General features: G+C 37.4%; 1 protein-coding gene across 1 annotated transcript in view; it reads left to right on the forward strand.

The window, feature by feature from the left end:
• The window catches only part of INSC (INSC spindle orientation adaptor protein), a 157424-nt gene extending 130600 nt beyond the window's left edge, over nucleotides 1-26824 (forward strand). Inside the window, exons 8-13 of the mRNA XM_009635378.2 lie at nucleotides 6156-6327; nucleotides 8357-8535; nucleotides 20802-20868; nucleotides 23732-23887; nucleotides 24563-24639; nucleotides 26696-26824. Coding sequence (XP_009633673.2) covers nucleotides 6156-6327; nucleotides 8357-8535; nucleotides 20802-20868; nucleotides 23732-23887; nucleotides 24563-24639; nucleotides 26696-26824 — 780 coding nt within the window. The remainder of the gene's footprint in view (nucleotides 1-6155; nucleotides 6328-8356; nucleotides 8536-20801; nucleotides 20869-23731; nucleotides 23888-24562; nucleotides 24640-26695) is intronic.
• The last annotated feature ends 1106 nt before the right edge of the window (nucleotides 26825-27930 follow it).

A 27930-nucleotide genomic window follows, 5' to 3' on the forward strand; every position in this document is an offset into this window, starting at 1 on the left:
CAGTATCTCGTTCAGCATTCTTATATAACACATGACAGTTGCTCTCATCTTGTTGCCGAGTCCTTTTTGTGTCTGTGTGGCTTCATTTTAATGAAATTCAGACCCCAAAGTATAATATATAAAGCCTTATCCATTATTTAAAAGAAACAAGCATATACTTTCTGGAATTTGTAATGCAGATATCAAGAAAATCCTACAAATAGGAACAGATTCCTGCAACTTAAAAACAAGCCAGTATATCCAGCCCTCCAAAATGTAGGGCAGAAGAACTTGACAATCCTTTGGCTTCTGTCATGTGTCACATAACTTGAAGAATTTAATCTCTAACTTTATCACATGTGAATACAAATAGTTCTCTCCTATACTTATACGCTCCTGAGATTGCAGATAATGCAGTCATTGCTGTGATTGTCTTTTAGCTGTGACGGAACAGGAGAAAGAGAAGGTAATGAATGCTGAGGCCATTGCAAATGTATTTTTTTTCCCAAGACACTGTACTCATTTGTGCTCAGTAGTTTGCCTTCTGTTTTATCAATGCATCCCAATTCTATAAACACCAACAGTGGTGGAATAGAAGAATCTGAACTACAGATGACTTCTACATAACTGCAAGTGAATTCTGTTGCAGTCCCTTCTCCTTCTGCCCTTTGTAGCCACTCAGCAGCTATCCTGTGGAACTGGAGGCATGTGAGGAGTAGATCAGGGAAGTTGAATGTATCCTTGGGTGGTTCACTTGTGTTTGTAGAAGGTAGTATGAAGCAATGTAAGCTGTGATTTATGGGGGTGGGAAGGTGCAAGCTGCTAGGCCAATAGCAGTGCACTTTCTGGTTTCTTTTATCAGCTACAGAAATAACACTTTAAAAGACTGTCTTACCCTTCATATCAGTTCTCAAAATTGAGGGAGTTCAAAGCCAGCTATTCCCTTATCCTCAAAGAGAAGACAAGAAAGAAGTCTGAATATCAATCTTATTGATTTTGTCCATTCCTTCTGTAAAATGACTTATTCTCTGTTACCTCTTTGACAAACAGTTGTACTTCTTTTCTGCAACAAGCTTAGAGCATCTCTGACTGCCAAACAACACACACTGTAAGGTGACTGACCGCTTTCCCTAGGTTTTGTAGGGAGAAAAGAGTTACATGCTATTTATCCTTTCACTTCTAGTCAGCCTAGAATAAGGAACTTGTTATTTCATCTTGCTCTGTAGTTTGTTTCTTCCTGCAGCATGGCAGCAAGGTTGCTACTTAGGCATTGCCACATTTAATGCATCCTTCAGGCTGATATTGCCTACTGTCTCCTTTTTTTTTTTTTTTTTTGGAGAAGGTTGAGATTGTTATTTTTTTTCACCCCATATAACAATATTCCTTGTATAGATCAGATCATCTTCACACTGTGCCTTGATGACTAAACACAAGGAAGAACAAATACCTCTTCATTAGCTTGACCACATGCTGAAGGAGGGCAGTTTAAAATGGAAGCTTTAGTTGAAGTTGCCATGAACCAAAGCACCCACTCACAGCCAATTTAGATCCAAAAAAAAAAAAAAAAAGCTAGGGTTATTGCCAACAGTTTTAAAGCTACTGAGATGGGAACCATTCAACCTTTATTCATGCCCATACTATTCTATAGAGTATACAATATGGCTTATAAATTAGGTTCCATGGCCACTGTTGTACAGCAGTAGTTATAAAAATCACTGCTGTTTTGTTCACTGGTCACTGCTGCTGCCATGGAATTGCTGCAGTAGCTTTGATTACTCAGAATAGTATTTGTGGGCATTTTAATGGCATCACTCTATTAATATATCAAATAGCTGACCAAATCTTAATCTGGTAAAATTCAGCACACTTCTCAGTTAGTGGAGCTAAGGCAATTTTTATCTGCAGAAACTGTCAGGGCAACTGTTCAAATACGAAAGATCATTGTGTGAAAGGTAGGATACTTTTGTCTTTTTCCCTTCCTTTCTTTCAACATGGAAAATAAACAAGAATTGTAGGCCTTCTACAGGTGCAGAATAAGTTACAGAAGCTGACATAGGATACACCTCAGCCTTGATGATCAAGAATTAATAAGTAATGAGTCATCAAAATAACAGTACATGGGCTCTGCTGGATGACATCTTCAATGGAGTTGCAGAATAGTGAAGTGACTTCATGGTTCATGTGATGGTCTGGAAAGTGAAGTAGATTGTGTTCAAAGAACGCTGAGCAGAGGATTCAAACGTTTTCTGAATATGATATTTTTTCCTTCTTTACTTTTCTGTCTCCCTCTTCCTCATCCCATAAATTTTAACGTGTTTGGGTTCTTATCCAGCTATGCAGTTTCTATTTAGTCTGCTAATGTTTATGTCTTCACCTATATAGTTAACCTGTCCTACCTTCAGGTTGGAGGTGCTAATACACAGCATGTGTGAAAGGATAAAACAAACACAACTCTGGTCTGTCAGATCTTGAATGTTTGACGCAGCCTTTGCTTTTGAAATTCTCCTCTACTCTTCTAGGAAGGTTAATACTATCCCCTTTGTGATTTCGTTTCCACATTTGCTGTCTTATGTCTGGATCTCAACATCTCCCTTCCATTATTCCATTAAAACTTATTTGGAACCTGCCGGTGCTGCTTACCAGAAGCACCTAGTTGTAGACTGATAGTGTTATCCATGGACTTGACAGTGGGAAATCAGCTGATAGCCTGTAAAACTTTCCAATCTCAGCAAGATGACTTGGGAGATTAATTTCGAGAACGGAAAAAACCCCTTTGAGAAAGTTTACCAACATGTAGAGATCATCTGAGTGTTAAGAGTGGGCAAACAGGAATGTTAGTGAAAGTCACAGTATGAGAAAAGGCCCTCAGCAGCAATTTATACAAGTGAAAACAGACATTATTAAAAAGAAGGCAATGGGTCTTGGTTCCCAGAGTGGCATGGGAAGCCTGCCTTGAACCTCCTTATAGAAAGCAGATAAGACTGTTGTTATGTGTAATGTTTCAAGTCATGAAGTCATTAATGCAGTTCATCCCAAGTTCTGTATTGGTATCTTTAATAGATGTCTAGTTTTATTTAATATTTTTAGGAGGAAGAACAGGTATACTGAGTAAGAGAAGGGCTGCCCCAGAACTCATTTATTCCTGTTGCAGAGAAAAGAAATTATTTCTTTTCAGAAGACTTGATCTATGCAGTAAAGTGGTCACGTATTTATTTTGTCACTTGGATTAAGTTTCTATAACAGGGCTGTGCTCATAAGGATGTAAGTTCCTGGCATTTTTCCAGTTATCAATATTGAAATATTAGTGATTGAGCATTTACTGAACGCCATTCCTCAAATGCAGGGTCTACACAGCATCTTGTTGCATTCATAGAATTCATTTATTTGCATTATCTGGCTAACTGGTTCTTTTGTATTGCCAAGGTGATGAACAGATTTGACATTTAGCTGATTACTTCACCAAAATTAAACAGAAAACAGGGCAGCCATCCAAAGTTCCTTTCAGTGTGAAAGCTAATTATAAAAATGCTTTGAGCAGCAATTTCTTTTTGGATGTTAAAGTGCTTTTATTAGATTGTTCCCCTGTCTTTTTAAAATTTATTGCTAGACACTTATAAATGGGGTTGCCTGCTGGAGTAGAATTATTTTATTTTCTGTTCTATATTTAAGATGGGAGACAAAAGTACATAGAGAAATTTTAGGCTGAATTTGTTAGTATTTGACATGATGCTGAATAGAAAGGAGAAAAATTAACTAGTGCTGGCTTTCATGGATCCAAAATACGTATTTTATATTTATGCTGAATAAAAATATATATCCACTTCTATTTACAATTCAGCAACTCTCGATTTCCAAAAACAATTACTTAGCAAATAAACAAATCGAATATGTAATTTAAAAGTTGAGTACAGCCCTTGTATTGTTAGAAGCTCGTATTTTATAGTGTAGATATAAACAATCAGTGGTGATGGAAAATCTAACTGTGTGCTTGTACCTGTCTTTCATAAGCCATTACTTGTTCTGAAATAGCATAAAACTACTCTAAAGTCATTTTGTCGAGGTCATCGAATACGAGTTGGCCAAGTGAATTTTAAGCAGTAAATTTAGAGCTGAAGATTGCTGTATCCTGTTACCAGATCTTAGAAGTTGTTTCTTGTGAAGTATATTTTAAATGCCTTGGAATATATTTAACTTTTTATACTGACTGTTGTTATTAGCATCCTTCAGACCCCAGACAAGGTGTGATCTGGGGAAGTTTCAAGGTGACAAAGTTGGGGGGGTTTGCATATGATATTGTCTAGCACACATTGGCTACTAAATCATCTTGTGAGGACATACATTAATTCTTGACACTGAGATCTATTAATATACCTTGAAGCCAAGTGAATTATGTGAATCTGCTGTTTCAAGCTGTAGAATTCTGCCATAACTAGGAGGAAATATTTTGCTGTAGGTGGATTAATGTTGAAAGCTTGTCAAGAAAAAGTTTAATGCTGAAAATTTATTCTTCCTCCTCTTGCCAGTACTTGAGCTTCTATACTAAATCCCATTTGTAATCCGAGGAAAAATAGAGATATAATTTCTTTTGTATTTATCTATGTTATTAGAGTTCCAATGATATAGTCTATTGCCTATTAAGAAGTGCATCCCAATGAATGATCTTCCAGAGGGTAATTTTTGCTCCCATCAATCTGAGAGCTTTTCTTGTAAAATACAGTAACTGTCAGTGTTTATCAAATAATTTAATTCATGCCCATTGCAGGATAAGTAATTAAGATAACTCAACATTCTGTATTAATAAATAACAAAACATGAATAAGAGGTTTGCTAAACACCCTTTGGGGAGATAATGGATAGGACTTAACACGCGTGTTCTGAGGAAGCTTTGAACAGACAGAGAATACAGTCTGAACAGCAGACCTAAGAAAGAGTCCTGGTGAGTGTACAACACAAATGCGGGTTTGTTTTTGTTTGACTGTTAAAGTATATTTCGGTGCTAAGCCTTCATAACTACTCTTTGTATCTATAAAGTGTCCAATAAACATATACGGCAATCAACCCCCCACTTTTTCAGAATTTCAAATAAGTAAATAAGTAAGGACAGTTTTTTTAAAAGTTGCTCAGTGAAATTTCTAAAAGCTCTGACCATTTGTAAACTGTCCCTATAGTTACATTAGTTTCATTTATATAAAGGGTTTAATTAGTGAGTTTATATGGTCTTGACATAAACATGTCCATAATTAATTACATAAATCTTCATGTTCTGTACCCTCTAATCACATCTACCTACCTGCTTGACAATGTGATGAATTATTCAGGGATATGTTAAACAGGGGGAGAAACATAGTCCTGTTAATTTGAAAGTTCACAGATTATGTCCTTGTCTGCAGAGATCCTTCCTTTGCTGGGTTTGGCTGTTAGCAGATGTTACGTTTCTGCAGTTTAAGCTATCCCACTGGCTCTGCTCTGTTGCAGTCTTCCATTGGGTCAATGGATCTCCTATAATTGAGAGCAAGGTGTGCGTGTATGATGTATCTGCCTAAACTGTGTAAGGAATGAGCTTAGAAGACTTCAGAAACTCTAAAATCATAAATCTATGCACATTTTTCTCATTTCTCTGTTTCTCTTCCGAGTTAGCAAGGGATATACAGACCTAGTTTTAATGTGAGAGCTGTGCAAGCCCATCAGGCGCAGTTTGGCCAGGGTCTCTCCTTAACAGTATTTTTTGATCCTACATTGGCTTTGTGACAAATTCAGAAAAAAGTATGTCTGTGAACAACTTATTGCATACTCAGGCTTGAGTCTTGCAGTGGGACACACTCAGACGAGAGCTTAAATGAGGCTGTGGCAGTTAGCATTTGCTTATCAGAGCTTATTTTTGGATTAATGTTTAACTTGAGACATCTGTCAGAAAAGACTTGTTTGTTTGACCAAAATCAATTCAGCAGAAACATAAGGGAGGAGGAAATGCAAGACTCTCTGCTGTTCAACAATCTTTTATGCTGAACTCATTTGTATTTGCTAAATTGAAACTTATGTCCTAAATGCCACCAAGTTTAAGTCATTTTTAAAAATAAACTGAGTAGTTTAGCCACAGTCAAGAGAAGAGAACCCATCTTTGGTTGCAAAAGTATTTTCTGGAGTCTTTCTAAGCTATACCTATTGTTTTTCCATAGGTTGATGGGATACTGTGCCTGGCTGACATTCTTACTGATAACACCCATTCGGAGGCTACCCATGCAGAAGCAGCAGCAGTAATTGCACAGATCACATCTCCACATCTCACGTTCACTCAGCATCTCAGCAGCTTTCTGGAAAATATGGAAGAAATTGTAACAGCACTTGTCAGTAAGTTCTTTATGGGACTTCTGAGTCTTTCCGGTTAAAATTACAGGTTGGGGTAGAAAACTCTTTCATTAGAATTATTCCTCAAGTAATGTTTGCCATTCTTGCCTTAACAGATAAAAGAACTCATTCATTTTTAATCCTGAATCAGGGCATTCTGCAATTACATAATATTTTTTACTCCAGTCCATATTTGAATAGAATTTGTGCATATTTGTCAAAATAATATCTGTGTGAAATTCTACCATTAGAGCCACAAAAAAGACTCAGCAAAGGATCCTCTTTTCCCATGTTTGTCTATAAAAGAGCAGTTTCTAATAGTTGCTAACCTTTATGCCTGTTGTATTTTCTAAACTTGCTAGAATTCAAGCTCACCACTGCATCTACATTTGTATGATACTTCAGAGGAAAAGTACAGTATACTATAATCTATGGGCATTGGGACAAGAAAATAAAAGATCTGTCTTTCTTGTCTACCCCTCTGATCTATGGTAGAATGAGGCAAAGGTAACAGCAAGCTTTTCCTTAACCTGGGCCAGTGAGGACACTTCAGAAAAATAAGATGATATTTCTCATGACTTTCTAAAGAGAAGAATATCTTATTTCTGGCACTGTGCTCCATCCCTCTCAAATACCAGAAGCTTTCAGTCAAACATTCTCTTCCTTTCTCTTATCTGGAAATTCAGAGTTTCCCAGAGCTTTGTGTCAGAAAGCACAGTTTGGGTCATCTAGTTTGATTTCTCATGTATAATAAGATCAATATGTCTGGATATTTCTCTACTGAGCCCAATGGTTACAGTTAAACTACAGCACTTCAATTTCCATGCATGTTATTTTTTAAATTTTTAAATTTTTTTTAAACTAGAACAAGAAAAGACTATAGTAGTGCCAGTGCTTGAGGATTCTGCAGTGGCTGGGAATTTGCTTAGATGTCTTTATGCATTCTTCAATATGCCCAAACAGAACTAGAGCCTCAGAAATCAAGTAAAAAATTTATTGCTGATAACCAGACTGTCCAGCAACAAATATTGAAGGTTCTGCCCTGAACCTGTCCTGAAACCAGTGGGTGGAATTAACCTGGGATGATCTTGGTTCTCCTGTAGATAGACTGCCAGAGGCATCTGACCTGACTTATTTAAGATGATTTTCTAGGTTGTTACAATGTACCACAGTCAAGGGACAATCTGAACAGCCTATCTAGAAGATACTAGCAGGTGGAGCATTTCCCCAATTGTCACTGTTTAAGTTCCACAGGAATTTTAGTAGTATACACTCTGCCCAAGAAATGTGAGCATTAAAAATAGAACATGTATAACTTTGGAAGAGCCATTTCAGTAATCACACACCAGTTTCCTTGTAATATTTATAACTCAGTAATTGAATTACTGTAATATGTTTAATTTTTAAACCATGCTGAAATCCAATTGCCAGGTGATTCAGATCTTAGTTAAAATACATGTGTGCAAGGAATTAAAAGGGAGCTGTGTCTTCAGCACTTCTTAATGAAGCTGGAAAATATGCAGGATGATCTTTGACTATAGAGAAGTAGGTTTAGAGATAGGCAACATGTATATGTATCTTGTTCAAAACAATAGGATATATAGCAGAATTATTCTCTTATGGATCAGTTACTGTTAGCTTTCTGCCCTCTGTATTTCATTTTATTTAGTTATATCAAGCTTATGTTGAACAACATTCAGTGGAATATGTCCTGTATAATAGGATATCTCATTAAGTAGATGAATGTTAGAAACGCTTGGTGTCTAGGTTCAGATTTACCATCTTTCCCTGCTTTTTATGGTTCAAATGAAGGTGCCTAATGTTAATACCACTTATAAAGCACCCTAACAATGTGACATATTATATAATTGACAAAATTAATTTTTTATCTTGGTGATTATGAACTTGCTCTTAGATACTAAGATTACTGATGAGAGTTGCAGGTGCTTAAATATTACTTTGAAATGCCTAACCATTTTTTTTTTTTCAATGAAGGAATAACTTTTATTCAAGTTATTTTCTGCATTTCTAGAACTGTGCCAAGAAGCCTCATCTGGTGAAGTTTTCCTGCTGGCTTCAGCAGCTCTTGCCAATATTACTTTCTTTGATACCATGGCTTGTGAAATATTACTCCAGTTAAATGCAATGAAGATTCTTCTAGCAGCGTGTTCAGACAAACACATAGTGGATACTCCATATTCCCGAGATCAGGTGAGCTGTTTCTCAGTAAGATGCTGTCTCAGTATATTTGTGTAAAAGTTTTCAGCTCTATGTCTGTTTTGACATAGTCAAATCTAGGTTGCTTTCATGTCTTCCATTCTTGGTTCTTTTCAATACATGGCTCTTTCTTTATCTGCTTCTGTTCCTTTTTATGATGGGCATTATGAAATATGACAGCTTTTAATGTGATTTTGGAAAAAAAAAAAAAAAAAGTGAAGTTCCATTGTTGTGGTTTAACCCCAGCCGGCAACTAAGCACCACCCAGCCACTCACACACCCTCCCCTGGTGGAACGTGGGAGAGAATGTGAGAAAACTTGTGGGCTGAGATAAAGACAGTTTAATAGGCAAAGCAAAAGCTGCACATGCAAGCAAAGCAAACCAAGGCATTCATTCCCTACTTCCCATGGGCAGGCAGGTGTTCAGCCATATCCAAGAAGGCAGGGCTCCATCATGCGTAACAGTTACTTGGGAAGACAAACACCATCACTCCAAATGTCCCCCCCTTCCTTCTTCTTTCCCCAGCTTTATAAGCTGATCATGACATCATATGGTGTGGAATATCCCTTTGGTCAGTTGGGGTCAGCTGTCCCAGCCGTGTCCCCTCCCAACTTCTTGTGTCCCTCCCAGCTGCCTCATTGGTGGGGTGGGGTGAGAAGCAGAAAAGGCCTTGACTCTGTGCAAGCCCTGCTCAGCAGTAACAAAAACATCCCTGTGCCATCAATGCTGTTTCCAATACAAATCCAAAACATAGCCCCATCCTAGCTACTATGAAGAAAATTAGCCCAGACAAAACCAACACATCCATATTTCTAAGATACTCGAATTATTTTTTTTTTCATCACGAAGATGGCCAAACAGTGACACAGAGGCACAGAGAGGCTGTGGAATCTCCATCTTTGGAGGTATTCAAAACTTCACTGGACAGAACTTTGAGGCCAATAAGGTATATATGGAGACTATGGCCTAAACGTTCAATTGTCGGTTCAAAGGTGAATTAGCTCCAAAAGCTGAGTAAGGATCTGATCCTCCGCCCATTGACGTTTGTGGACTTTGGATCAAGTCCTAACTGTGTGGTAGATGGTTTGCAAATTTTACTGGCAAATACCACTGATGTACTTGTGCATTTCCATTTCTTTTCACCAGTTCTTTCAGTAAAGAGACACAGAAAATTAAAGATTTGTGCTAATGCACAGATGAAGTCAGGGGGAATTCTTTTGTTCCTCTCAGGTACTGCCATGCAGTGGGGTGCTGCAGAAGCACTGCTTATTTGGCATCTCAGTGAATAATTTTGCCTCAGCAGAGTCTGAAGTTTGAGGGTTTCAGTAGCTATTATTAAGGGATGGGAGTTGCTAGCCAGCTCTGTTAACCTACTTCTCTTTATGAGACATTGTGACTATAACTGTAAGTCTGTAATTCAGGCCTCACAAGCCCATCCCCTTCCCACCTCTGAAGTAGCCAAAAGATGATTTATGGTAGACTTGGGATCTGCACTACCACAGAAAACTCTGTCTACCCTTCAACAGGAGCCAGGCCATGGAAATCAAGGCACAGGGACCTTATAAACTGATTATTGGTGTTCTAGAGCGGTTACTAGGGCTGCTTTAGCTTATATTAAGAGTACTCAGTAGTTTACCAGCTCAGGTGTGTTTATGAAAAATGGAGTTAAGCCATAATTACTATATTGCTCCTTGGTCAAAGTCAAGGACATCAGGTGTGGTGTTTGACATGGCTGTATACTGTTAAATATATACAAGTCTTCATGATCTTTTTTTATTCCTCCTGTATGCTCTCATAGTTTTGATTTCCTTATTTATTTATGCCCTCATCTTAATTCTGCAGTCAGCTGTGAGTTTGTAGTCTTCTCCGTGGGTAGCATAACAAGCCCCTTCTTTGTATGAAGCAGGCAGACATTTAAAGCAATATGTATGACTTTGTTAGGTAACAGACTAGTTCCAGGCCTTTTGCAGCATGCACCACATCACATTAGCTAGCAGAACAGAGAACTGAATGGCTTCCTTCCAAGAACTGAGGGGATTTCATCCCCAATAACCCCTTACATTCCTTCTTGGAATGAAAAACTAGATCAGAAGGGTGTGATGTTTTCCGTGGTGCGCTGCAGTAAGTTTCTGAGCTGATTCCTTGTTATTTCTGCAGCAATGGGGACTATGAAATCCTGCCTTGTGTTGTCCTGTTACTGAGCACCTGATGCTCAGGTGGAATCTGAGTGCTGCTCATCTTGTCTTTAAGAGCTGTCAGTGTTGCTAGTCAAGCAGTTTTGGTAATGCAACAGCCCTAAGAAAAGTCTTTCAATCTCTGAACAAGTGTGTGTTTGAGTAGATTGCTCACCTTTCAAAAGGGTACTGGTTTCAGCATTATATTTGCGGGGAGGGACACGATGACAGACAGTGTCTGCCAATTATGACTTATGTTTTATGGAATATTTGGCTCTTTAATTTGCTCTGTGCCTAGTTGTTGCAATGAGGAAAACACACTCAACTAGAGAGAAAAACTTCACAATACTATATTTTATAAGGGTATTCTAAATTGCCACTTTGGCTTTTGATATATGTACTTTAATTCATTTTAGGTATGTAAAATAGTTACTATCTTTTCCCATTATATATATTATTATGTCCCAGACAGTAGACATTTGCCTAAGGAAACACAGATTAAAGTTGAGTAGGTTTGGAAATTTTTTGATTCAACCTTTTATTTTGGAATATGCAACCATTGTGGAATGCATTTTTATGTACTAATGTCTATTCTGAATGATCAAGTTGTCCTTGCCAGTAAAATAGATGAATTAGAATTAAGCTATACTAAATGTTGAAACAATTAAACAAAGTAAGAATAAGTTTCATAGCAAATACAACAAAATATGGTCTAATTATCATAAAATGTTATGAAAGAGCACCTCAAACTTAAATGCCCTGTTTTTCATATGGATCTTTAAGTAACACAGTTATCCTATAGAAAACTACCCAGTATTTCTAAATACATTACTACTTTAGCATTACTGCTGATTTAAGAAAATTGTAATTTGCTAAAAAAGACTTAAGCATGTTCACTGTAAGCCAAAAATGGGAGAAAGATGGTTGAAATGCAGAAAGGAACAGTGAGTTTTGTTTTAATTTCTGCCATTTTATCTCATCTTAAAGTCACAATATGTCCTTCTGTACAACCTTTCTAAGGACAGCTAGTGCTGATTAGTTATCACGCTCCATGATGGTATAAATAAATAACATTCTGCCCTGGAGTTGGATGCTGGATGCATTATGTGGTGCCTGCAGAAAGCATTTTTCTGCTCAAGCACCTCTAAAAGTGTTCTGTCTTTTGACTTCTGAAAAACTTTTGTGTGCAAATGATAATAAACTCTTCCTGCCTTCACTATCTGAAAACCAATTTCCTTCCTCTTTCATTTCCCAGGCAGTGTTAGATTAAGTCAGGTAAGAAATCTAGAATGGAGTGCTGGACTTAATGTTGAACAAGATAATAATTGTCCACTTTATAGAAGCACGTATTTCTTCTGTTACCAGCACTATTACATTGATATTGCCTAGTTTTATAACAAAATACTTTGTATAAGAGTCGTCAGATAAAGCGATAATTTCCAGATACCTTAACCTCTAGTTTGGGGTCAAAATGGATATGGATGTGCCATGTTCTTTTTCTTGCTGCAGATATTTATTTTCTGGATAGCAGGTTTCAAAGGAGCAATAAAATATCCTTTCAGAAGGGTTAATGTCTGAATTCAGCATGAATTCAGTGTCATGTGTACAGTCAGATTTCTTAATGCAGTTTAAGCACTGTCAGAAGAAGGATTTAGCCAAAACCCTTATCATTCAGAGCCTTCTTTACTTTAACCATCATCTTAGACTCTACATTGAAAAATATGAAATATGTATGTTTGTGCACAGAATATTTATGTATAATAAAATTTTTCTCTCCGCATTCCCACTTGTCTCTTCAGTGTTGCTAGTATTCTCACCTTACCTGTGAAGTTGTGGAGGTACAGTCTTAACAGCTTCCGATCTTCTGTTATTCATGCAGACAACAAATTAATGTGCAGTGAACACATCAATTTTAAAGTGGTTGTTTCTAGGTCTAAAATCAGTGAATTATATTTCAAAAAAGTTGGAGGTGGAGAAAGACTTTTAAGTTGGAAGGAGAAAACCAAAATGGTTGCTGCTATTTTTCTGCTAAATTCTTTCCTGTTTTCTTGGTATTGGCGAGATGCTGCAGGCTCTGAAGCTAAGACCTTCTGCCTCATTTAAGATTTGAAACCCTTAATACTATTCTTCCTCTAGGTTCCAGATCTTTTGCTCTGCTCTTCCTTTTTTTTTTTTTTCCAGGGCATTTGTGTTTTCCCCTTTTGTTGCTTTTTCCCCCCTTCTCTCTCTTACATGGGAGATTGCAAGGTCAAAAGAAGGGCAGAGACAAACGTTACTTTAACATAAAGAAGTTTTGATTTTTAAACATTGCCTAGCAGTGTTTTTAATGAGAAGAATATTAACAGGTCTTGCAGTGCTACTTCTCAACCTGAGTTTCTTGAATACTGGGGAATTTATTACTCTTTGCTGACTGCTTTTTGTTTCTGCTTATTGTCATGAACACTGGGGGATTCCTGATTCCATTTTGTTAAATTGCTGTCCAAATTTTCCCATATGTATGGAAGCCAGTTATGGGCTGGCAAGAACAGGGAGCTTGAAGTAGAGTTTGAGCAGTGCAGTCCATGTTGGATGCCTGTCTTCCTTACGTCTGAAAAGAAGTATTAGACAAAATCATTGCTGGTCAGGGGGAAGGCAGCTGATGAAGAGTCCTCATTTATGCTTTTTAAAGTTCTCATCTTGGAGAAAAATAAGTATGGAAGGGGGAGCTCCCTCTTCTGGTTGGATTAGGAGAGGAACACCCCTTCCATTCCTCAGCCATCAGCTGGTCTTTCCCAGAGAAGAAATGCATGTAGTACCTAGGGACTCAATCACCTATGGCTTGTTACACAAGCAGACAGTGACAGGGTTAGGAGAAAAGCTTGGTAGCCTCCCTCTGTCAGGTCTGACTTCAGTGCACCTAAGCTTCCAGTCTAGTTCTTGAAAATTGTTTTCAAGATCAGCTGCAAGTAATATTAGCCAGTCCCAAATGGTTCAACTGCATGCTTACACATCCTTTCTGCAGTTCAACACACTTTTGTAGATTTACATACTGTGGGTAAAAATGCAACACAAAGCCTTTACGTAAGAACAACTAGGTCATAAAAGGGTATCTGCACAGTTTTCTTGCACAGGTCTCCGCTAATATCCAGCTCTGACATTAGTGAAATGATGATTAGATGTGTGGTTAGAATTTACTTCCCTCTTAAGTGTTCTGGCTGTGAACTGTGGTTGGTAAACTATACACTCAAATTGTGTGATCCTTTCAAGTATTGAGTAAACCACACTGAGAAAAAAAATGTTTTCAACTAATACAGCTAGAAAGAGAAGTGATACATTCCATAATCAAGTTATTTGAAAAACTTTAAGAAAATAAACAAGAAACAAGACTGCCAGTAAGAGATGCAAAAATGAAAATTGGGCCCAAAGTCACATGACTGTATCTGAACTTCACCCATGCCATATGGTATCATTGATACATGAACTAGTTTTCTGTGTAAGACTGTAATTGCTTCCCTGGTGTCCTTTCTTTCTTTTTAACTGGTTATCTCTGTCTTTGCATGCCCACTTGAACAATATAAAAATACAACATTATTGACTGGCATTATGTGGTCGAAGTTATGGATTGTTACATTTCAGAGGTCCAACACTGACACTCTCTCTTAAACACTAAGTCTTTTTGAGACAAAATGCCTGTTTAGTTACAGTTCTGCCTTTCACATTTAGATTTGATGCAGGATAAGACTGGAAAAGCAAGAGGTTAGTTTGGAAGAGTAAAATCTCAGCTCAGTTGAAGAACTCTGCTATTCTTTGCTAGCTTAGTGGGGTGAGGCTTTTATTCCTGGGATCAATTCCTAATATTGCTTCTGCTCTGATTTTTGAACAAGCAATTTAACTTCTCTGCATTTTTGTTTAATCATCTGTAATGTTGGGCAGACGTTGCACTTACTCAGTGTAAAGTCTCTCTAGAGGAAACGTGCTATGTCAGCACAGTTCATTGCAGTTTTTATTTTCTGCCCTTGCCTGCCAGGTTTGTGGTACAATCAGGCTGGTGCTGGGCTGTTTACTGCGGAAACTATAAACAAGAGACTTTGCTGCAGGCTGTATCAATCATAAAGCTGTAAGTCAGAGATGGTTATGTACGCACTTTGCTGTGTTTGTCACCTTTTTGTCTTCAGTCCTTCAGGAAATGAGATAGCGTATTTTGAACAGCCTCTGAGTTTTGCCACTGATCTTTTCTTCCAAAACAGAATCACTTCCTAGGTGAAGGCTGTGATTTCAGTCTTGGTTCTGAGCAGGTGAGCTCATAAACTGTGTCTACAGATTAGTTCCTTGTTTCTTTTTCCTCCTCAAGTAGAAAACTATTACCTTCTAGGATAGGCACCAGAAATTACTTCCAGATCACTCTGCTTGAGTTAGTGGCAATTGAACTACATCTCTGCACTTTCTGCCGCCTCTAAAGTGGGAGTAATTAAGTTTTCTCCCACATACTCAAGCCCTGATTCCAATTAGACTAGCTAGACGAGCAAAGTTGTTTCGTACAGCTGTGCATTGGCTTAGGCCAAACTGTGCTCTGCTTTAGGGAGATGAGATGTCTTTGGTGTCATTGGTTGATTGAGTCAACCAGATTAAGCAGCTTTCTAATATCATGAAAGAAGTCTGAGGGATGATTTTTTTTTTTCCCTTGATTTGCACCTGAAAGACAGAAAACTGTGGCCTCAGGAGTGAGGGAGAGGAGACACACTCTAGCTCCATTGCTGTTTCAGAGTCATATGACCTGGTTTACGGGACATGCCCATGCACCATATGACCCATGCTGGAAGCATTTCCCATGTGCTTCTTTAAAAATAAAAAATGTAAGAATCAGGTTATTCTGCATATTCCTTAGCTAGATTATTCAGCAATATGAAGTAAATAAAAATGTAGTAAAGACATCCTTCATTCTAAAGATTCCTTTAGTTTTAGTCTCTGTTGCTCTGCCTCAGCATTCCAAGATTATAGTTCCTTGACACAGTCTCAGAGTAGACTTTGCAAGCGGATCCTGTCTCTAACTGCTATTATTATTTTATGGGGATGTTCGCCTCTTCCAATCAGGTGACAGAAAGGCCTATTGATCTTTTTATCTAGCTATATTTATTTCTCTGTTTTCAGGAAGAAAACTGAATTTCCAACTGCAAAAATGGCTATAGGAAGCAATGGGAATTACGTTTTCTATTTTAAGCAATATAATGTCCCAGAGAAAATTCCTAGAGATTTCTTAGCAAAGATTTTTCTCCCAATAAATAGTACCCTGAAAGGTTTTTCTACCTAGACTTGATGTAATGCCTGCTCTTGACCCCTGTTGTGTGTACCCTTTTGCTGTCTCCCTGTGGATTATTCTTGAATCGTGAAGTTCAGATGTTTTTAATTTACATTCAGAAATAAAGACTCCATCTTGCTTCTGATTAGTTGTCAGATGCCCCTTTGTGTCTGAAGATGAGTATCTGGAACTTTGCAGGCACACTCTGATTTATCCTTATGTCATTTATTTGAATGAATTACAAAATACTTTTATAATTTGTAGAAAAATTAATTTTACTTAGCGATGAATCAGCCTTAAAGGAGTAATTAACTAAGAGAATTAGCAATTCTGTATTGATCTACTTTGCCACTCAATTAAATTACTTGCTAATTCTCATTTTGAGCTTGTGTCTTTCTATTTATGTTGGGACTGTCAGAAAAGCTTACTGAACAGTGTGCCTTATTATCAACAAAGGTATGTTAGCATCACATCTTCCACCTCTGTAGACACCTCCCCTTCCCCCACGTGAGGTAAGTGACCCTCAGATGTGGAAGATATTGCCTCTTTAACAGGCTAAAATGTGTGCTTTCATCTTCCAAATCCTATTGCATCTTTCTTCCCGAGTAGCTGGTTTCACAATAATGAGAAACGCTTTTAGATCATCTTATATCTCCCGTTAAGTAGAAGTTATCAAAGAAGCCTTCTGTTTCTTATGTTCTCTTTGGGTTTAAATCTCTTTGTTACCTAAAGCATTTGAGATGACACTCTCAGCGTAGGTACGTTAGTTTATAACAAAGCATTTTCATCTAGTTTTCACTTTTGCAATAAACGTTCAGTACCTTTGTGCACTGGTGGCTGAACATCCGTCACCATTAGCTGTCTAGCAGGAAAAGTGTTATTATAGTGTTAGTGAATACCGTTTTTAGGAAAAGAATTTCTAAGCTGACTGTTCTTCAAGAGGTTTTGAACAAAACTGTTTTAAAGGTTCTTAATTAACCATGGTTTCTCTGAACTGAAAATGAAAGTTCGTCATTCATAAATTCAGTATGTGTGAAAAGCTGGGTGAGTGAAAGGAAACTATGTGGAACTAAAAACACTTTTCAAATTATGAAAATAGATTTTGTTTACTAGAGTAACCAACAAGATCAACACAGCTAATTTTATAATAATGCATGATATTGTCACTACAGAGAGGTATCTGTCTTTGCTATCTGTTTAATTATTTTGCCTATAAAAATAGAGATTTTTAGTTAGGTTTTCCATTAATTTCTAGGGCAACTACAAGACTAGCAACATGATGCCCTACTGACATTTGAGAAGTATGAAATATTTCTATTATTTTTAAGTTTATTTATCGAATAGGGAAATTTTCCATGTACCTAAAAGGGACCCCCTTCTTCCCCCCAAATATCCCTGCATACTTAGTTCACCAACAGATGATTTAAAGGTGAACAACTTTCAAAGCTTCTTCATTTTGGGTATGTTTTTTAAGCTCTGAAAGTTAACTCCTTAGTCTCTCTGTCTTGTGAAAAATCTTACTAGTCCCAGTGGGTTTTAATGCTAATATTTTAATCAGTTGGTGCCTCTTCAAAAGGCGCTAAAACATGAGCTGGTCTGAGAATTCTCTTCCTGGCATTTTGTGTTTTACTGTGTCTCACTACTATGTGGTTAGGTGTGTAGCGCATAGCACATATTAACAGGTAGGTGGTGAATGCAGGGATAAACCCCAGAGGCCTGTTCCTCTGGTTGTTTTTAGTAGTGTGAATCATGTGGCAGTGACTTGAATAATTCAGCTTTCATCTGGTGGGAAACAAATGTATTAATTCATTATTTGTTGATCGAGTCTATTTTTCTGTGGTGTTCATTACTACAGTGGTAGTATGATGAATCAACTTCTTTCTTTTCTCTGGAAAATCTCAGACAGTCATTCCTTAATAGTACATCTGCAGATCCCACATATCATGATATCACTAGGGTACTGGAATTTGTGGGTGGCTTTGGCACAACCTGTCTGCATGGTATGATAACACTGGCAGATGGTCAGAGCTCATGTGTCCTGTCTTCAAGATATCTTCTTTTTTATACTTTGAGTTGAGTACGAGTTCATTGAATGGCTTACAAATCCAGAAAAACTGCAAGAATTCTAAATTCCCTCAGGTGCCAGTCCTTTATAACCTTGAGTGTAATCTTTTACAAGAAATGTCTTGAACAATTAATGAAACTGATACTAAATATTGAAGTTGAACAGTAGAGATTTCATGTTAAATATTTTCAAGTCTTTAGATTCCTTCAAAATTATTTAAATTCTGACGGAGGTTTTGGTATCTATTTTTTTCCAGTAATTTTCATCTATTTTCCTGGTGGAAATGAGGCTTAGGCAGTCACTTTCATCTATCTCTATTTGTGTGCTCCATGTCTCACAATAACATCTGAACCGGTTTGCTAATTCAACAGGACTTCACAGTTATTTTTGAGAGACAACCTAAGGCTTTATGAAATTTGGAGCCAGATAACGGGAAAAGAGAGACCAGGATAACGACTGCAGCATGAACCTATGTATCATTAGACAAAAAAAATCTACAGTGGGAGAGATGCCACTGGAAAAGTTCTGTTTATGGGTTTTGATCAACTCTAAATCCAAAATAAATGAGACTTCAGTAATACCAGTGCTCATGGAAGTGTTGCTTTTCAAAGCAAATTGAGTCTACATTTGTGTTTTCCTCTAGAGAGTTCACCTCTAGTATTAAACTTCCTTGAACTTTGGTCTGTATTACAGAGGAAATTTTCATGTAAGCTGCTTGTATACTGAATTTTAAAATAGGCAAGTATAGAAGAAATATAACATTTAAAGTCAACTATTTATTCAGCTTGCCTATTAGGTGTTTACATTATCCTATTTCATGTTACATTGTTTACATCACAGGAAAATGTGACTTTTTGGGGAAAGAAAAATCTATCCATCTGGAGTCAGTTAATCTATAGTTTAACCGTCTTTCAAGTCCTACTCAGATTTTTAAAGATAATATAGGTAGAACTTGATGTTTATTGATGATAAGGGTCTTTTATAAACCCCTCTGGAGAAGATTACATGTAAACCTATTAGGCTAGTTCATAAATACATTGCAAAATATAGGGGGCCACATAATCAATGCAAAGGAAGTATAGTTATAACGTCAAATAATTTTTGGTGTCAAAAGACACACACAAAATATTTTTATGTCTGAAAATACTTATTAGACAAAATAACTTGAAGCAGAGGAGTAATTGGCACGTATTCAAATGGTGGTTAATTGAATTCTTCATCTGTGGCTTAGAGAGCCACATGGGGTACAGATTCTGCATAGAGGAAGCAATTTTCATTAACAGGATATAATTTAGAATGAGCAAACATATACACTCTGCCTGAAACACAGTTAATAATTAATATGGAATAAATACATAGACATATACTGAGTTACCATATTTCTACCTGTCACTCTTTAGAGTTTCAGCAACTCATTTGCATCCTGAGTAAGTATATTTATTCAGAGAGATGACACTGTAACACTACCTTCAAAAGTGGAAGACCTTTATGTCACAGCATCGAAAATGAGTCATCCTTGTTATTAAAATGGCAGTGTGAGATCAGAATGGTGATTTGATCTCATGCCTACTTACATCTAAGAAGTTTGGTTTGTGAACTGACGCTGTACTGTTAAAAACTGATAACCAGTTCTCAAATTGACTGTTATTTTTGAGGCTGATCGGTTTTTCTCAATTAGAATAGAGAAAATTAAAACCTCTTAAGAAAGAATATGATTTCTATTTTGTATTCTAATGATCTATAACACTTATTATTTGGTCTCTCACATATGCTGTTAATATTGAGATGCGTATGCATGCTGGAAGCAAGTAGTTTGAAGGATGAAGTAAAAAAGAACATCTTGCAGGATGTATGAGAGAAAGTATATGATATCAAGGAAGGGAACGGGTGACTGAAAGCCAACAGCTCCACATGATCCAGTCTCTGTCAATGGTTTGTTGCTTCACTTTAAGCAAGACGAGTTACACCTAATCTTGAAAACAGTTGGTGCTATTTTGGATAAGAAATTCTGTAAATGACGATCTCAAAACGTGCTTCTGTTGGTACAAAACCTGATCTTGGCCTTAGCTCAGGAAATCTATAAATGAATTTTTAAATCCAGCTCATTTTGGGACAGTGCTTTGACATGCACACAACTTATGCCTTCAATAAAACTGAAAAGTATTCCTTAAATACATACTCCCTTGAATCAAGGCTCAAAACTCCAAATTTGTTGCGAGGACACTTCTCAGCATTTCAGCTGAACCCTGAAGCAGAAAGGTAGCAATAACCTAGCGCTACTGAGCATAGGCTATATGCTGGTTCTTAGCCTTCACTGTGAGCTCTGCCTGAGCTGGAATGTGACTACAGGATTGATTCCCGAGGGCGGGCAGCTCCTGGCTGAATTCTTTGTAGGACTCCAGGGGTTTTTGGTTGGTTGTTTTTTATAAAATTTTATCTTCCTCTTTCTACCAGTTTGACCACTGAAAAAATCTGCTGCATAGATCTGTATATGAGACTTTTATGCAAGAGTACAGGAGTGTGAGAAAAAGAGGTTTTACTTTTCTCGTTGCCTGGATTTCGGTTAGCAGCCATATGTAAGATAAGACCCCTGAGAAATCACAAAGGTGGGAATAGACAAGAATGCTTTTTAATTTTAGTGGGTTTGCCATATTTCTGCCATATTAATTTTATAAACTACAGTGCTATTTAATATTACTGAATTGTAGGGCTACACATCATATTTCCTTCTCTTCTTAATAACAGGTGGTAACAATACTGGCAAACATGTCTGTTTTGGACCAGTGTGCTTCAGAAATCATTCAAGGAAATGGTATGTATTTTAGCTGAACTATATTCTGTATTTGTTTGTGGAGAATGTGGGGAAGGGAGTGGTTACAAGGTAAAGGAGAAAGGCTTCACTAATAAGACTTCATTTTGCATCCTGTCTCTGCTGGATATTGCACATTGCTGCAGGGTGCAAAATGAATCCTTGGGATGGTTCTATGTAACTGAAATAAATTACTACTGCTTCAGAAACTTTGCATGTATGACCATATTGCTGATGTTCTCTGTGCGTGTGACTTATTCAAAGATAGAAAGCAAGGTAGTACAAAGTGTTTCAACAACCTTTATTCTGGTGATTACATTGTGTAAGGGTGGCAATTCTTACACATTGAAAGACATTATCTGACGCTGAGCCATGTGTACCTGCATTTTGTGTCACTTTTTCACAGGTATTCAGAAGCATTATAAATTTTGAAGCATTATGTTTTTATTACTATACAGCAGTTGCCAGATTTTTTCCACATTTCTTTAAAAATCATGTTATGAGAAAGTCATTATGTTAAAAAAAATTAGGTATTATAGGCCCACCAGAAGTCTGAGAAGTTAGGTTAATAATTCTGTGGATAAGGATACAGTAAGATGTAACTGCCTTATTAATACACCTAACAGTAAATTCATGGCCAAGAAATATAATAAGACAGCTTTTTTTTTTTCCCTGGGAGATATTAAATTACAGTGAAGCTTCACATATATTGCTTTTTCTGTCCTAGGAATGTACCTTCCACACTTCTTTAATTAAGGTTTGGGTGGGAACGGTTTGAGTTTGGATCCATTTGAATCTCAGACATGGCTGATTGTAGGTGGCAGAAGGGGTTTCAGAAAGCATCTACACAGAAGTAGGTCTTGAAATAGAATTAGCCAATTCCTATGTAACATTGGATTTAGATGTTTCTTGCATTTCAGTGGAAAATTTGAGCTTTGTGCTCACAAAAAGGACTGGCAAGGATCAGGCACAACTAATTTACTTGATGTGATCCATGTGTGCACATAGGTAGTGTGCATTTGATGTCATTTGATGTGATAGGTGTTGCAGTTTGAGAGCAAATGACAATGTGGAGGTTGAATGGATCTGGATATTGAAGCAATTTAATAATAGATATATGCAATTTTACAAATTACCTGACTTCCCTGTCCTTGCAGAAGACAGTGCAGTGAGGGGGAGGAGCAAGGCCAGTTAGCATGGTGGTTTCTTATGTGACTTTCTTGTTGCATGGGAGGGATGGGGCAGTCCCAGAGAGAGGTTGGCCAGGTCCATGCGGTGGTTCCTGCCATGTTCCTGGTCCAAGCTCCCTGTGTTCATGGAGGCTGGAGAGGTGGTCCTGGACCTCTTGCTGTGGGCACTTGGGGCTTCCTTACCCAGACTCTTTTCCAGAAACTCCTGGTAAGACCCTGACAATTCCTAGGGTCCTAGGTTGTCTGTAATTGTAGGACTGGGTAGAGGATACCCTGTCAGTGATTTGTCTGTTTGACTTGTGCTGCTGTTTCCTGATTTGCTGTTGTTAGCACTCACAGTCCAGATACGCCCTGGCACATTTTGCACTCCTTTATGATTAACAGATCGGTTATGTAGTTTGGCTATCTATTTTCTTGAGCAAACCAAACTCTGATTTGTTGTTTGGGACAGGTGTTTGATCACATTTCATCTATTTCTACTACAGAAGAAACTTGATTAAAGTCCATGAAATTATACTAACAGCTATGCCAATGGGCCTAACTTATGCTAGATACCACAGTAGGTGGAGATGTACATGTGGATCGTCAAGCACAATGTGATGAAGTAAAGTCTGTGTATGCACCCTGTAATGGAAGTCCACACAGAAGCATTTGCCCCAGGCTTTTGAGAAGGGCTGACACTCATCTTGTGTATAAAGGCTTTTTGTGTCTGCCTAATATCGTAATAATCAGATGCTGGTCAGAAGCCAGATTCACAAACTGAGAAGGGTCTTTGGTTTAGATATGTTTTCTTCTCAACTTTGTCTTTCTTGTGTGTCGATTGATTATTATCTAGCTGCATGATTCTGATGCTAATTCTCTTAATTATTTATGCAAATGTTCTAACAGTTAAGACTCTCTGATGCTACCTGAAGTAATCTGAATGCCTAATAGCATATGGAGTCTAATAGCACATAATTGTCCTTACATTTAAAATAATCTAGAAAATAGAAATCAGTACAGTCGCATCTGATTTTGTGCTGCTACAATAAGAATATCAACTCCTACAGGCAAACAGTAAGTTAATGAAACCATTTTGACATGGATGACATTGTCTCTTCTGAAGTGATGAGTTAGTCACACAGTAAACTTCAAGAGGCAGAATTTCATCATTTCCTTCATTAAAGGATTCCCCATTCTAAAGTACCCTCAGACAGTTTGGGGAACTTTTAAAGGCTTGCATAAAGATACATAAACTGAAAAAAAAAGTTTTACTTTCCTTTAATTCAAAGCAAAAATTCATGTAGAGACCTGAAATATGCCACTACAGGTTTTTAGGTTAGTGATTACCTTCAGGTTAGTTTAGAAGCAAATAAAGAATTGCATTTACTTTGACTGAAATAAATCTGTGAAATCTAAAATATCAACTTGTAAAGGAGTCAAGAAGTTGGAGGAGGGAAGAGTTAGTGCATTTTCTAGTTCTAGAAGTTCTGTAGCTTCCTAGTGATGACACACTAATGCACAGATCAGATGTGCTTGAACACTGATGGCCAAATTTCAGTCCACATTTATGCATTCTTCATGCCCTATTTGGGCAGTGATTGGTCTGTATTTACCTAGCTTGCTTTTTCCCTTTACTGTTTTGGACTGAGTTTTTTGTTGGAGAGAGGATAACAATGGCTCTCATATCCTTCTAGGTGTTCAACTTTTAATGGAAATGCTCTTTGAAAGATCATCTTCAGGAAATTCAGCAGAAGTTGCTGCTTGTGAGCGAGTCCAACAGAAATCTGCAGTTACGCTGGCACGACTCAGCCGAGATCCTGAAGTGGCAGATGCAGCTGTAAAACTTAGCTGTAAGGATGTACCACTGGCTTAATGGCAGACTGAAAAAGAGGGAGGAACTGCCAGGAAGAGCCAGAGAAGCTCTTTTTAATTTTTAGCCTCACTTGGTACATTTTATGAAATAGGTTCCCTGTACAGTCTGTCCAGAGAGTGACTGAGGAGGTTGTGCTAAATGAACCTTTGGCTCCTTTCCCAGAGGAACCTGAGGTGCAGCGTCCACTCAACACATAGCTGTGGCAGAGTGTGCCAACTGACGGTGCTGCCTCCTCCATTCCTTTATTTAAACCCTTGTGCAGGATCTGTCAGTGGACAGAAAACTTGGACCCTGGCAGGTTCAGATGTGATAAATCTAATGGGAAGCAACATATTCTTTTGGCTGGAGGTTTTTAAGGGCATGTGGGAGGATTGATAGGGAAGAAATGGAGGTCACAATTTCCACTCTGATACAGTAATAGAGGGTAAAAACTAATGCATTTGTTTGTTTATGCTTTACAACTATTAATTATGACTGCTCTGGACTGCATGGCTCCATGGACAAGTCCCTTAAGTGTTTGCATACCATCTTTGCATTAGAGATCGTATCTACTAAGGAAGATAAATACGAAACATCTAAAAAAAGACTTCATCTCAAAATAAGTAGTTTGTTTTTCTAAATTATTTCTCCTGATACTCTTTTGCGCACTCAGGTATTCCTCGCCTAATTAAACTTTGCAGATCACCAACTGAAAGAAATAACAGTGATTCTGTTTTAGTGGCATGTCTGGTAGGTACATTTTGATCTTTTTTTCATGCTTATCCTGAAAAATGCAGAAAAACCAGCCCTTTAGATTTCAAAATGCATAAGTATTTTAAATTCATGCCAGGGTCTCCTGCTTTTCCCCTTAAGCATAATCCTGTACAGTGTCAATTATTTATCCTCTGATTGAAGATTTAAGCACATAAGGAAAAATGGCTTCATCTTCACATTATTAAGCACTAAAAAATTGCACTGGAACACTTCAGAATTTAAGGTTGCAGTAATTTTTAAATTGCATTCTCTGATGATGCTATGTTTGCTGAAACGAGCCTTGAATCACAGGCCTTTATCTGCACACACACACACATGTATATTTATGTAAAGTGGCCAAAGAGAGGAAATGAGATTTCTTGCTTTCACTACAATGCTTTTTTTTTTTCTATTTGAGTGTCCAAGACAGTATAGTGTCCAGCCAAGGCGTGGCCAACAGGAGGTTAACACTTTCTCTGCTCAGGAGAAAGATCCCAGCTGCTGGCCTGGCGCTGCATGGACTGTGAGCCCCAGCCAGCTGTCGGAGTTGAGTAATTTCACCTAGCATTCTGTGAGAGGAAAGTGCTCTGGGGACATGGGTGATCTAGTGTTAGGAGACAGGTTTTGATGAATGAAGGCTGAAGAATATTGTTTGTCAGTGCTTTTTAGTATTAATGTTATATTAAACGTAAAAGTAAAACTTGGTTGTTGCAGCTTTGAATAACTGCTAGTTTTGTACCAGCATAGGAGAAGTTTTGTTTGTTTAAGCAGGACTTGTTTGGGATGAAGAGAGTATGGATGTGAGCATAAGAAATGCTGTGGTTATTCTTCATATGTGGCGAGAAGGCTTGTTAATCTTCTATGGCTAGAGCAGAGGCCACAGAGTGATGGCAGCAAACCAGACTGTGATTCTTCTGTCTCATTGAAGTTGTTGCTGCACATTCCTTGAATTCATGCCTATCGCTTGCCTGCCTGTTTCAGCAGTTCTGATATTTTAGTAATTGCCTGATGACACTTTCTAATAAACACGTGGCAAAAATATTGTCCTTGAGACATAAGCTGCTTTAGGCTCTGATAGGTATTGGCACTAAAGTCTGAGGGCTTGTACTTTTTGGTGTTTTTAGCTTGGTTGTTTACTTTTTGTGTATTTTGAAGCAGGTGATTAACTCTTGTTTTAGTGCTGCATTGACAAGCAGCACAGAGGTAAGCTGATCACAACTATCAGACCTTACTAATAGAAGACAATTTTTGTTCTTGAGGGAAGCCAGCCTGCTTTCCAGTTGCATCTGTCATGTCAGGTTGCTAGGAGGTATGTAATTGTTGTATGTTTTTCTCCAGTGAGAAAAACAAGTGACTGCTTAGAAGGGATGAGTTTAGGAAGAGAATGGTACCATCAATGCAATTTGTATCGTGCAGCCTCATAATTGGAACAACTGGCAATTTTATTTGTTCCCGTATGGTTTGAAATTTACAGCTTCTTTCTACTACACTAGTATCTAAAAGATTTCTGTTATGGGCATTGCATGAAACTTCAGTAGCAGATGTTTTCTGAATCAGATATAATTGTCTTCACCGATGCTCCTATTTTCAGCCAGGCCAAGCTTTTTTTGGTTTGGGTTTTTTTTTCCCATGACTTTATTCTGGAAAGGTTCTCATAAAGTCTCCAGAAAGTTCTCATAAATAAGACAGAAGCTGAGAGGAGAGTTGAGGTACAAAGAAGCAGTGTGAGACATGCAGCAGATCAGAGATAGGTTTACAATCAAAGTGCTCTGACTCTCACCTCTGCGTTCTTTAACCCTGCACTGTCCCTGGTGCTCAGGTCTAAGAGTAATGTGCCCTAAAAGAATCGCCATTTAATAGCTGCATTTGAGGGGAGATTCATTTGACAGATGAAGGCAGTAACAGAGAGATTAGCCAGGTAGAAGAGTCCATAGATCAGCACAATTCAGTTTTGAGTCTTGGCTGTTATTTAGAGATCGTTATAATGGATTCCTGCAATGAAGACTTTGTCAAACTTTAACAGTATTACAATTGTGTTGTTTTGTTTTTCTAGGCAGCCTTACGGAGACTGGCAGTTATGAGTCCTGATGGACTTGAAGATTCAGATTTTCAGCAGCTAGTAAAGCCCAGACTTGTGGATTCCTTTCTGCTATGCACAAATATGGAAGAGAGTTTTGTATAAATGTGAGCCAAAAACCTCTGAAAAATAATCAAGATGATAGGTATACAATAAGATAATATGCATACAATTTTATTAATTTTAGTCTTATTGTTATTTATGACTTATTTATTTTAAAACCATGAACACGTCTGTAAGAGCAAAGAAACAGAATGGGCAAATTTGTTTCCATGGTTTGCAAAGGTAATTTTTTATTTTATTTTCCTGCCAAGACACGTCAACAGACCTTATCACTGCGATCTAACAAAATGTTGTCTTGTTTAATACAGTTGAATCAAGGTAACGAAGCCAAGAATTTGGTGCTCTGTTGTTCAGTGCTTCTAATAATGTTTTATTGCTGATAATTTTTCTACACTTAGAACATTTTGCAGTTTTTTAAGGAAATGCTTTAGTCTCATGTGTTTGCTGCATTAGAAGAAAAATAATCCTTAAAGCTGCAAGTATATACTTTGAAATGAAAGGGATGTTACAGTCTGATTCCAGTTCTTAACTGACGCTAGTTTTTAATAGAATTATGAAAATATTTAACTGTGTTTAGCTGAAAATATTTTTACGGAAAATTTTCAAATACTGGCTTGGAATGATGTTAGAGGACATTCTTACGCTGTATAAAGATGTGCTCCATTAGAGGATACACACTTACAGGCAACTATTTTATTTACATTTACTGAAATTTCCTAAAAAAATTGAGAGAATTCTAGAAAAATCTTTATGAAATCAAAGATGTCCTCAATGTGAAGGGGTCCATATAAGATTTAAAATCATTACACACTGATAGTTTTCCCTCCTTTCCAAGCCTTACTGGAAGTGAGCATGTCTAGACATGTTTTTAATATTCAAGCGAAAACTTTTGTGGAAAGTTGTGCATGCATACACTAAATAATCAGAACAGATAAATTAATTGAAACTTGAATTTCCGTTTTTCTGTTTTTCTAACTAGTCCTGTATTTCTAAAACTGTGAGATGGGACTTTCAGGAGCTCTTGGAGTTGAAAAAAGGAGATTTTATCAATGGATAACAACATAAATAGAGAGGATTTTAAAATAGGGGGTTTTTTTATTAATATTCCTCTTACAATATGCCTTTTTCTTTTCATCAAGAAACCATAT

Source organism: Egretta garzetta, unplaced genomic scaffold, assembly GCF_000687185.1.
Source record: "Egretta garzetta isolate BGI_Z169 unplaced genomic scaffold, ASM68718v1 scaffold133, whole genome shotgun sequence".
NCBI classification, from domain to species: Eukaryota; Metazoa; Chordata; class Aves; order Pelecaniformes; family Ardeidae; genus Egretta; species Egretta garzetta.